Below are 12,148 nucleotides of genomic sequence, written 5' to 3'. Positions count from 1 at the left end.
TTTTTAAAGATTTTATTTATTTATTCGACAGAGATAGAGACAGCCAGCGAGAGAGGGAACACAAGCAGGGGGAGTGGGAGAGGAAGAGGCAGGCTCACAGCAGAGGAGCCCGATGTGGGCTCGATCCCACAACGCCGGGATCACGCCCTGCGCTGAAGGCAGACGCTTAACCGCTGTGCCACCCAGGCGCCCCCCTGTGTTAGAGCTTCTGAGCCTTGTGTATCTGGACCCTTCCTGTGGCCAGCTGTCATGGTACAACGGACGCACCAGCCTAAAACCGCACACAGGTCAGCCGTCTGGGTGGGCTCGGCTGGGCCCTCTGCTCAGGCTCTGGGTTCAGACCGGGGTGCTGCTGCTCTGATTTCCTCCATGGAGGCTCTGGGGAAGGCTCTGCTTTGGGTTCTTCCGGTGGTTGGCAGTGCCTGAGGCTGAAGGGCTGAGGTTCTGTCTCCTCGTGCTGTCAGCCGGGGCACTTTCAGCGTGTGGGGCCCGCCACTCTTCCTTGCCACGTGGTCCCATGCATCTCCAGAGCCAGCGACAGAAAGAGCCCTGTTCTTTTTCAGGGCTTGCCTGTGTAGGTCAGGCCTCCCCAGGCGGGTCATTTCCTTTTCTTCAAGTTGTCTGTGCCACAGCGTGACCTCAGCCCAGGGTGCAGCCATCCTGCTCCCGGGCTCTGGGATCGTGCAGGTGTGATTGCCAGGAGTGGGGTCTTAGGGCCATCTTTGAATTCTGCCTGCAGAATCCAGTATCTTGCTGTTGACTTGTTCCCTTGGTCTGGTGGAGGCCAGCTTCCTCTAGCATCTAGAAGGGGAGGGGCCTCTTGAGGCCTGCGCTCCAGCTTCTTCTAGCATCTAGAAGGGGAGGGGCCTCTTGAGGCCTGTGCTCCAGCACCGAGTGGCTGTTGGTGAGCGCCAGGCGCTTGCGTGCGCGGTGTCAGTGTTGGTCTCCGTTTCCGGGGTGTCCGCATGGCTGGCACTGGTCAGCCCCGACCTGTCTGCTGTGCATGCTCCGCCGCTCTTCCCGCACTCCCTCCGGGGTCTCTGCGCGCCTGGGGGGGCTCTCGAGAGCTCTGAGAGTTCGTGGTTTGTGTGGGTGGTGTTTACTTTTCTTCTTCTCATTTTGGTCTCTGTCTTTCATGTTGGGGGCTTTCCGCACGCCCCTAGCCCTCCTTGGCTGCCTTCTCAGTAAGAGGCACGGGGGGGCTCACCAGCTGCTCTCTCTGCTTGGTGGGGTGTGCCTGCCGCTGGGCTTCCCTGCGGGGCAGACCCAGCCCTGCGGCCCCCCCCTCCCCACAGTGGTACATCTCCTGCTCAGGGCCCTTGAAGCTGCTAGGTGGGGGGGGGGGNCTCTGCGGCCCCCCCCCACAGTGGTACATCTCCTGCTCAGGGCCCTTGAAGCTGCTAGGTGGGGGGGGGGGTGCTGGATCTTATTGTCAAGGATTGATGTGGTACCTCCTTTTCCTGCTGCTGAGCCCAGGCTCCCTGGCTCGGGGGCCTCCCGGCTCGGGGGCTCCCCAAGTCTGCCCCCTCCGGTGGTTGCTGGCTGAGCAAGGGGGTAGAGGAGCACTGTTCTTGGCCCCAGCTGCTCACTCCCTGCCCGGTGCGCTTCCTTTGGGCTCTGCTGTTGGCCTGGAGTTGGCCAGGCCATGTTTTGGGTCAGGCTTCTGCTCTGTGCGCTCTGCTGACCCCTCTCTGTTTTCTGTTTTGGAAAGAATGGTCTCCATCTCTCCCGTTCTCTTTGTCTTGGGAGTCTTTACTGTCTAATACAGATATGCTGTTGCCGCAGGGGTTCCAGGAGCAGGAGGGGTGAGTGCGCGTTCTTGGCCCCGGCACAGCCACAGCTCACGTGTGATGGTCTCTCTGTGGCCACAAGGGACCGTGTCTGGCTTCTCTCCTGCCCTGTTGCCCTGCTCATGACAGGCAGGAGTTGTGTCCTGAATGAGCTCCGATCCTGCAGGGACCCTCTGCTGCCAATGGAGAGCGATCCCCTGTTCGAGTTCTGTGTGTTCAGCTTACATGGTCTTGTCTTTCACCGCTCTCATTCATTTTTGACTTTCTGATTACTTTTCTGTGTAGAAAAAACAAGACCAGAAAGCCCCAGATAGAGATGCTATCTTCCGAGCAACGGCCAACTTGCCCTCCCACAACATGGACCGGGCTGAGGTCCAGACCAACATCAGAGACGTGAGTGCTCGCTGTGGGCCGTGCTGCGGGCTCATCACGCCTGCGTGGGGGCCGCATAGCCTCTTGACGGTACTTTGGGGTGCGGGGGAAAGGGCGGACGGAGCTCTGCGTACATTTTTGCAACTTCTCTCTAAATCTAAAATTATCTCAAAACAAAAAGTTTTAAAAGACGTCGGAAGGCAGGATTGAGAAGACCGATGCTACTGGGAGAATATTAGAGTTTTGCTCTAAGTTTGGCAAAAACTTGTAGCGAGAAGTCTGGACTCTTAGTTATTTCGGGTTGGAACATTCTAAGCGAAAGAAGCAGAGCGTGTCCAGTGTCCTGTGGGCCAGCTGTGAGCTGGGGGCACGCCCGCTCTGCAGGACTGGGACAGCGAGGCCACCTAATCCGAGAGCGCCACCACGAGCCCTGCTCGTCGTAGCGGCAGACAGAGCATCAGGCCCTGACACACGTCCCCAGGCTGCGTGCGGGATTGGCCCACGCAGTGTCTCTCACGTGCTGTTTGAGGCCTGTTGTGGGAAGGAGGGGCAGTCAACCCGTTTCACCCGTGGGACCAGGGACCCGTCCGTCGGGGCTTCCGATTGCATTCCCAGCAGCCTTCCTCCTCGGTAGGGGCCAGTTGGCTGCAGCCGACGCTGATGTGCCGGCCGGTCTCTGGCCAGGTGAGAATCCGAGGCCCGGGTCTGGGAAGCGCATCCAGTCAGGTTGATCTCTTATGTCGCGGGCTGGCACTTTCTACGTTGGCCAAAGGGCTGAACAGTGTCTCTAGGTGCTTCTTGGTGTCACCAGCCTAGAAGCCATTCGCACAGCCCGTTGAGGCTCTCCTCCCCCCAGGCACAGCCCTCCTGCCACTCCGCGGCCTCACCCACCGCTTCCACCGTCGTTCCCCACATTCGGGACCCAGTAGCGGCAGGGTTTGGACGTGCACATGCGGAGTTGCAGGGCCCAGGAGTGTGGTCACATGTCCAGGCAGGGCTCTTGGGCACCTGGAGAAGTCAGAGCCCGGTTTTCTTTCTCCGCAGTTCCAGACGGAACTCCGGAAGATCCTGGTGTCCCTCATCGAGGTCGCGCAGAAGCTGTTAGCGCTGAACCCGGATGCGGTAGAACTGTTCAAGAAGGCGAATGGTATGAGCACGCCCCAGGTTGACCGAATCCTGCGTTCAGACCCGCTGTGTGCCCGTCTCAGAGGCTGTGTCAGCCCCGCACGGTCCCCATCCACACTGCTCATGACCCCTGCGTCACTACTGGGAAAACTGAGAACGCACCGTGTTCGGGCTTTCTGTTACCTCGGGCTCCTGTCCAGCCTGTCGGCTGAGGGTTCCTGTCAGTCTGCTGAGATTTAGGGGGTTTGGCGTGCGCGGGCGCCCTCAGGCTCTGGGGTGGGAGGCAGCCCTCGCACTGCCTGGCCCTCACAGGTGGCCCTGTCTCTTGCCTGCAGCGATGCTCGACGAGGAGGAGGATGGGAGAGTGGACGAGGCCGCCCTGCGGCAGCTCACGGAGATGGGCTTCCCAGAGAGCAGGGCCGCCAAGGCCCTTCGGCTGAACCAGTATGTCCGGGCCACCTCCTCCCCTGCTGCTGACGCTGTGGGGCTCCCCTGGGGTGACTTCCTCCGTCTCAAACTCTTAGATTGAGTCGTTATAGTAGATGTAGGTTTTTAAAGAGAGGCGTTAAACACACGTCCCGGAAGTGACTTGGTGGGGCACCTCAACGTGTCTTCAGACAGTGGCCCTGCGGGTCCTCCCAGGGTCACTGTGTGCAAGCACCACGTTGGAGCCCGCGCAGGTCGGGGACGTGGCGGCTGGCGGTGCGTGCGGTGTGCTCTCTGGCAGCCCCCCCAGGCTTGCCTGGCCGCAGCCACTCGCCTGTGTCTACGCTTGGGTCCGAAGCAGCCGACTTGTACGCCGGAGGACAGTCTGTGGGCTGTGCTCCTTTTTGTCTTGGACCTAGATTCTCATGTGTACCCCACGAGTTTGGTCCCCAGTCTTAGTACTTGGGTTTCTGTGCTCTGGCCGGGGCCTTGGGGGTGTTTGGGGCAGGGCCCAGAGTTTCACACCCATCTGTACTGCTATTCTCACAACGAGGGCCACCAGAGAGGCTTTGCCCGGGGATGTCAGGGAGGCTGGAGGCCCTCTGAGCGGCCCGGGAGTGCTGGAAAGAGTCTCCTGTTGCCTTTCAGCATGTCGGTACCTCAGGCCATGGAGTGGTTAATCGAGCACGCGGAAGACCCGACCATTGACGCCCCTCTTCCGGGTCAGGCCTCGCCAGGAGGGGCGCAGGCCGAGGCCGCCCCTGAGGCTGCCACTGAGGCTGCTGGGACTAGCACGGGAGATGAGGAGCCCAGAGATGAGCTAACGGAGATCTTCAAGAAGATCCGGAGGAAAAGGGAGTTCCGGGCTGACGCTCGGGTATGTGTTCCGGGCCTGGGGGTAGCCAGGTGGGGGAGCTAGAGCCGGGCGTGGCCCTGGAGAGAGTAAAGCTGGGTGAGGGGCTTATAGACAGGCCTAAATTCAGCTTTAAGTTGTCCTCACACGAATCCAGGTGGGTGTTTTTTCTCCGAATAGTTGGCTGACACATTTGTCATCTGAAAACTCACAACAGGATCCCGTCCGTGTTGCCGCTGTTGGCGCACTGTGGGCTCGGGTCAGGCTCTGGCCATCAGGCTCTGGCCATGTGGTGACCGTGGCATAGGCAGGATCTGGGGCCCTGGGGCCGGGCGGCTCTGGCCGTGTCCGGGCGCCGACACTGGTCTGGGGTTCATGGCTGCTCCTTTGCCCTCATCGTGTGCTTGAGGCTTCTCCGCGCTCTGTTCTCCACTGTTCCGTTCTTTTACTAGGCCCTTGGTTTCCTCTGCGATGTTTTCTCTGCTTTCAGCCTGCGGTTTTCTTTCAGGTTATAGACCCGTGAGCTCCAGGTGTTAGGTCTCAGAGTCCACACGTTCTCCTGATTCTGCCCTGGGCGCGGTATTGTCAGAGTGGCTTACCACAGCTCACCTGTGGGCTTGTTTCGTGGGAATCCCACGCGGCTGGGCTGCGGGTGATTCTGAGGCTGTTTCCTTGGGCTGAGTGGCACCTGCCACCAGGCCCGGATGTCATGTGAGCCACCCAGGCAGGGCTCCTGGGCCACCGTGCAGTATAGGCCGTGGCTCTGGGGTTGACGCCTCCCCGCACAGGGGCCACTGCTTTTCCAGCTCCTCGTCCCTCTGGGGGTGCAGACCCTTTGCAGGGTCCTGGTCTGAAGCTACAACTCCTCACCTCCACACCTCTAGTGTGGCCGCTAGACCCCAGCCCGCGGGCCCTGCTGACGGCTCCTGGCCCCTGCGTCAGGCTAGTTTGCTGCTGCTGTTTGTTCTCTGGTGAGCTAGAGCCTGTGTTTCCAGAGGCCGATCTATGTGCTGGGTTGAGCCCTGTGGGACGGGCGGCCCGCTCTTGGAGGGCGCTCTGTGCTCTGCCACGGGGCTCCAGGCTTCCCCTGGGGGTGCTCCCGTGTCACCCTGGTCAAGGCTGCCACGGCTCAGCCCTGTCATGCGGGTGCCACTTCAGCTGTCTTGATGCGCTCTTCTCCTGAGATGGGCACCTGTGCCGGGCCCTCCCGTGGCCTCTTTGTGGGAGAGGTTCTGTGAATACCGCTATGAAGGCTGTCGCACTCTCCCACCCTTGGGTCTTACACCATTCGAGAGAAGAGTCCATGGGGACATGAGTATTCACGTGGCCCCAGGAAGCCGGGATCCAAGAGCAGGGCTCGTACCTGAGACCAAAACAGGCTTTTTGCTGTTGTGCCCTTCCCCCCCGCCATGGCAGCACCAGCGGTGGGGGGACAGCGAAGTGCAGTGGTGGGGCAGGAGTGAGTGCATGGACCCCTGGCAGGAAGGAGGGGGTGCGTCCTTGCGGCCACCGTGCAGAAGTCCTAGGGCATCGCTTCCCCGTGCTGAGGTGGGAGTGAGTGAGGGGAGAAGCTCATTTTTACTGACAGTCACGGGCAGGCCACCCTATCCTTGAATTAGTGGGAGGTTCTGGGTGATTTTTTGTGACTTGGGTGTCAGACTGTGTGGCACATGGGTCCTTCTCCCGGCATGCGTGGCTGGAGCCCCCATGCCTGGGGTACGAGCTGGTTCAGGAAAGCACACAATGTGGCTCATTGTAGGAGAGGCTGCCTCGTGAGCCCCCGTCCTGGCCTCCACCCGCAGCCGTCTTCCTTCCTGTCGGGGGCTCTTTGGGACACCCGACAGTCCAGCTCAGGCTGAACCCCGCCCGCAGAGGTGTGGCACTCCGTGGCCGGAGTGCGCGGGGCTCTGTGGGTCACTGCCCCGCGCCGACGCCCAGGTACCTGGCAGAAGCAGAGCAGTTAAGGTGGGAAGATCAAACAGGAAGAACACAGGGACCTCATTCAAAAGTGCGATTTGATCTTTAAAGAATTAACTTGATAAAATCTTACACTCTCTCCCCCCCTTTTTTTTTTTTCAAAATAAGCTCTTAAAATTTGTGGAAAAGTCAAAATAGGGGCGCCTGGGTGGCTCAATTGGTTGGGTGTCTGCCTTTGGCTCGGGTTGTGATCCCAGGGTCCTGGGATCGAGTCCTGAGTGGGGCTCCCTGCCAGCAGGGAGCCTGCTTCTCCCTCTGCTCCTCCCTGCTCATGCATGCTCTGTCTCTCAAATAAATAATGATAAAAAAGATTTTTAAAGAAGCCAAGAGTAAAGTGAGGGACCTACCGTCCTATGTGATTTTTGTCCTGAAAATGTACATTTCCCCCACCCCCAAAACACTGAACGTTGGGTCATTGTTCCCTCCAAGAATCACCGAATGTTCATACTTACAGCTTAAATCTTATTAAATGGTGAGATGTTTAAAATTAATTTTATAGACTCATTTTTTAAGGATAAATTCTGAAGAAAACCACCCTACCCTTTTTCTTCACAAATTAATATCAGTATGACCATTTTGGTTTTCACTTAAATCGGGTTTGCTTACACGCCTCTCCCTAATACCTTTGATTCTGGGTAACAAGGCCATCCGCAACGGGCTCACATGTGGTTGGGGAGACCGTTTTATCCAAACGTGGAGACCAACCTAAAGGGGTCTGACGTTGGTGTGACCTGCCCGTGGCACGTTGGGAAGCAAGCTTCCAAGCGCGATCTGTGGCTACGCGGACTCGGCCTGGCTGCGGTCCATCTGTTGCTCAGAAGACACGGAGCGGTTCCGTGAAGCCATAGGGAGGCACAGTTGTGCACTAGAACGTGGCGTGCCGATCTCATTAGCCCCCGCGAGGATGGCGCATGAAACGTGGCCCAAGTGCGCGGGACACGCCTGGCTCCTGAGGCGCGCTGCGCGTCCCCAGCCCGCGCGGCCCTAAGTGGTCTGTGCGTTCTCCTTCAGGCTGTCGTTTCCCTGATGGAGATGGGCTTCGACGAGAAGGAAGTGATAGACGCCCTCAGAGTGAACAACAACCAGCAGAACGCCGCCGTGAGTACCAGGCNCCCCCTCCCCGTCTGTATGTGTGGCTCCCTCCTCAGGCGGTCTGCTGTTGGCTTTCCAAGTGAAACAAGACGGTAGATAGTCCGATGGTATAAAATGTTTTACGAGTTCTTCGTCCTTCTAAAAAAGTACATGTTCTGTGGGCGAGTGTGTGATTTGTTTACTAAGCTTGTTGAACCGGCCCTGACATGGATCCCGTTCCGTGGACACACACCAGATGCTGACGGACAGCTGCCCAGGGAAGGCATGATGGCGGGCTGGGGGGCACTGTGCTTTGGGGACACGGGCGCCACGGCTGCACATCAGCTGGCCCCGGGTTCACCAGCACCGGGCCCACGGGACTTCCTGGGGACGCAGCCTGGGGTGCTGTGCATTTCTTCATTTTCCTCCCAATGCTCTGGGTGGGTCGTGCCTCACCCCTGTTTAGTGACCAAGGACCGACAAATCTCAGCCGTTTGCCTGAACTTCGGTGCGGGGATCGGCTAGACCGGTGTCGCTTTTCCTTCCTGATGTCAGAGCCCCCCGGGTGTGCCCCCCTCCCTGGCAGCGGCCTGGGGGCAGCTGGTGCTGGTGGGGGGGTCAGGAGGGACTCACGGGTGTGGCTTTTGCATTTGCAGTGTGAGTGGCTGCTGGGAGACCGGAAGCCGTCCCCTGAGGAGCTGGACAAGGGCATCGACCCCGACAGCCCTCTCTTCCAGGCCATCCTGGATAACCCGGTGGTGCAGCTGGGCCTGACCAACCCGAAAACGTTACTAGGTACGTGGGCTTCCCCAGGGGCGGGCCCTGCCGCACCCCACAGATGTCACCGAGGGATGGTGAGGTCTCCGCCCCTGTCCGTGACTCCTGCCTGAGTCGAGCTCTGCTCACGGTGTGGTGGCCTCCTGTGTGATGGCTCCGGACGTCCTCTGGAACCAGTTAGAGTGGCTGGTCCAGCTCTGGGCGAGCGTGGGCAGCACCCAGCAGGCCAGGACCGTGTGCGCGGAAGGTGTTTGCCTTTGCTTTTCCTGTTGTGAGGGATTTCTTTGGCCCCCGTTTAGTCTGTGAAACAACATATGTACAGGAGCGTGTGTGATTTTTGTAACTTTAAGAATAACAGTAAGACTAATAGCTGCACACCTAGTAGTGCGGCTAAGACGGTATTAAAGGAGGCCAGGGGGGCTCCGTCGGTGAAGCGTCTGCCTTCAGGTCAGGATCCCAGGGTCCTGGGATCGAGCCCCACATCAGGCTCCCTGCTCAGCCGGGAGTCTGCTTCTCCCTCTGCCCCTGCGTGCCGCTCCGCCTGCCTGTGCTCTGTCAACTAAATAAATAAAATCTTTAAAAGAAAATCAAAGATGGTATTAAAACAGCCTCTGGCGTGTTCCAGGCCCTGTGGGTCCTCTGGGCACCTCCCCTGCTGCATCGCTGTCCCTCCAGCCCTGGGAGCGAGCCTTCATCATCGCCCGGGCTTCTGGGGGTGGTGCCGCCTGTGTCTGTCACCGGAGCCCCTGTCCTTGGTGGCAGGGTGGGTCCTGGGCGAGCTTCTGCGTCCCAGCATGACTGTGCCATGGAGTGTGTCCCTGCTCTGCCGTCTGGCGGGACTCGCGCTGTTCCCTCGTGTGCCGCGCGGCTTTGGGCGCTCTGCCGTCCCTGGGCCTGGGTGGGGCCGCAGGGGTGCGCCGGGCCCGCAGCCATGTGCACAGCCCCCGTGGCTCCCAGGACACCTGGTGAGGGCAGCTGCCACCCAGGCGGGCGCAAGTGTCTGCGAGCTTGGCCCTTTCCCGCAGCTGTGAGGCCCAGCCCCTTCCAGAAGCTTCAGCCATGCTAGGACCTCAGCTCTGAAAGGCCCGTCTTTTGGCCTCTTTTTCTTTGGATCGTTTTTCTTAGTCACAAAGTTCCTCACATGTGCCAGACGCTGATCCTTTATCAGTTTATTTGTATCTCGAATATTGTTTTCCCCTTTCTGGCGTTTTTGTGACCCACTGTGATGTATTTTAACATAGTTGAAAGTGTGTGTGTTTCATCTGAGCAAACCCTTCGAGCTCGAGGCGAGGAAGATGCTCTCCTTTGATTCTAGGAGTTTTGTCAGTTCTGCTTTCCTCATCTAAGCCCGCAACCTACCCCAGAGCGTGTGCCGTGCGGGCAGGGAGCCTGGCTCCTGGTCCCAAGTTCGGGCTTCGGTGGCGCGTGTGTACGTGTATTTTCTTGCTCTGTGCGGGGCGTCCGGGCCCCTCGCTTGGAACCCTGGCTCCCCTGCTGCCTGTGGGCCTGATGGGAGGAAGGAACGGGCTGCCTTGGGTCCCTTTTTTTTTTTTTAAAAAGATATTATTTTATTTATTCAGCAGAGATAGAGACAGCCAGTGAGAGAGGGAACACAAGCAGGGGGAGTGGGAGAGGAAGAAGCAGGCTCATAGCGGAGGAGCCTGATGTGGGGCTCGATCCCACAACGCCGGGATCACGCCCTGAGCCGAAGGCAGACGCTTAACCGCTGTGCCACCCAGGTGCCCCTGGGTCGCTTTCTTTTCACGCTTGTCCCCAGAGAGTGCCCTTGGCTGCCGGCTTTGTTTTGTCTTTTCTCCAAGACACTTGGTTAGACCTGGTGAGTCCATCATGACAGACGTGGAGTTTTACTGAATGTCTTTCTCCGTCTTCTGGGACGGTCCTGTGGTGTCGCGTTTGCTCACATTTCTGGAACCGGGCAGAGCAGGGGCCACCCGGCTGGCGGCTGGCAGGGCTGTGGCCTGTGGCTCTCGTGCCCGGGCGCTCCACCTGCCCCTGGGGGTGTCCTGCGGCCGCCAGGCCCCCATACCTCAAGCCGTGGGTTTCCTTCGGAAGTGTCTGCAGGCCTGTGCGCCGTCCCGGTGTGCTCCCTGTGCGTAGCCTGTGGTGTATGTTCTCCTGGCCTTGCCGTTTTATTATTTTTTTAAAGATTTAGCCATTTTAGAGAGAGAGACACATGGAGTGTGCACGCGGGAGGCGGGGTAGTGGGGGAGAGAATCCTGAGTGGAGTCCCCGCTGAGCACGGAGCCCCACACGGGGCTCGATCTCATGACCCTGAGATCGCGACCTGAGCTGAAACCAAGAGTCTGACGCTTAAGCTGGGGGCACCTGTAGGTGCCCTGGCCGTGCTGTGTGAGACAGGAGTTTAGCGGGTGCAGGCCTTTGATTCAGTACAGAGGCCTCAGGCTGTTCCCTGTTCGTAGTTGTGCAGACCGCCCTTCCCTGTGGCCTGGGGCCGGCCGCTGTGACGCCCTCGTTGGACTTCCTGCTCTGGGTGCAACTCGCGTTCCCAAGGGCAGCAGGACCGGGACGAGGCAGCGGGGTCCCCGTGGCAGCGGCTGGCACACCCCCTGCCCACTCCACTCGGGCCTGCCGCGCTCGTCCCCTGCACTGCATGTGCTGGCCGCTGGCCTCGCGTCCCCGTGGGGCCTTGAGCATCTGCCGCCTGCTTGGGTCGCGGCCTCGGCCTTCAGGTTGGCCAGGAGCTCTTTGCATGTCACACGTGCAGACTTTGCCTTTTGGTGTAAGTCCTGCAGAAGACCGTCCTTCCTCACGCAGACACCCTTCCGTGTGGTCCTTCGCAGACAGCCCGGTTCGTGGTTTTGCTCAGTCCTTTCCTCCCGGGACTGCTGCCTGAGCACTGGGAGGGGGCGGACGTGGGCTCCTTCCCTCACTGGACCCCGCGCCGCCCATGTTACCTCGTTCTCCTGGGCGCCCTGCTCTTCTTGCGGCTTCTCTGCCTGCTGTTCTTGCTGGTTTTCGGAGGTTTCAGTCAGGAGGGCCCCCAGTGATTGCGTTAAGGGCTGGGAGGGCTGTCAGTCCTAAACGCGATGACATCCCCCTTTCCCGCTAAGCCGCGGTCCCACGTGACCCCGAAGAGCTGCCAAGTCCTGGAGGAAGCAGCTCCCCGAAGCCCGTGCGTGTGGGGCGGCTCCGTGCTGGCTCCGTGCTGGCCGCCGGGCACTTCCAGCCGCCCCAGCCCTGCGGCCCGGGAACTCCCACCGCTGTTTCTGGGGGAAATGGTTTTGTGGAAGTGTTCAGGCGATTCGTTTTACGTTGTGGAATTGCTCAGTTACATTTGCATTTTTATTTGCTTGCTTACTGACCGTATTAAGATTTTACTTTTAAGCCGTCTCCACAGCAAACAGGGGTCTCGGGCTTATGACCCCGAGGTCATGAGTCGCCTGTTCCACCGACTGAGCCATCTGGAGCCCCTCAGTTATGTTTTTTAAAATCATTTTCTTAAGACTGAGCGTTCTGATTTTCCCAGTCAGATATTGTTAAATTCGCAGCCATGTCTTTCTGTCTTTACTGCGTCTGGTGATTCTGCCAGGGTGGGATTGGAAGCGGGAATTCTGACTCATAGGCTGGGACTATTTTTAAGATTGCTGATAGCCGCTGCCAAATCGCTTTCCAGAATCCGTGTGCCAGCAAGTGCCCAGGCCACGGCCGCCTGCCTGCGCTGGGGACGCGGTCTTCTGACTGCGGCTGCACGAGTGTGATAGTGACACTGCGGGGG

General features: G+C 59.2%; 1 protein-coding gene across 1 annotated transcript in view; it reads left to right on the top strand.

Annotated features, from left to right (window-relative positions):
• The first annotated feature begins 988 nt into the window (after nt 1-988).
• UBAC1 (UBA domain containing 1) overlaps nt 989-12,148 on the top strand; it is a 21,407-nt gene continuing 10,247 nt past the window's right edge. Inside the window, exons 1-7 of the mRNA XM_034664807.1 lie at nt 989-1,075; nt 2,076-2,183; nt 3,207-3,309; nt 3,623-3,731; nt 4,362-4,590; nt 7,555-7,641; nt 8,271-8,409. Of these exons, the coding sequence (XP_034520698.1) occupies nt 1,004-1,075; nt 2,076-2,183; nt 3,207-3,309; nt 3,623-3,731; nt 4,362-4,590; nt 7,555-7,641; nt 8,271-8,409 (847 nt within the window). The 5' untranslated portion in view covers nt 989-1,003. The remainder of the gene's footprint in view (nt 1,076-2,075; nt 2,184-3,206; nt 3,310-3,622; nt 3,732-4,361; nt 4,591-7,554; nt 7,642-8,270; nt 8,410-12,148) is intronic.

This window comes from Ailuropoda melanoleuca, chromosome 7, assembly GCF_002007445.2.
Source record: "Ailuropoda melanoleuca isolate Jingjing chromosome 7, ASM200744v2, whole genome shotgun sequence".
Taxonomy (NCBI): domain Eukaryota; kingdom Metazoa; phylum Chordata; class Mammalia; order Carnivora; family Ursidae; genus Ailuropoda; species Ailuropoda melanoleuca.
Note: the sequence above shows the minus strand (reverse complement) of the source record. Positions and strands in the feature narration are given on the sequence as shown.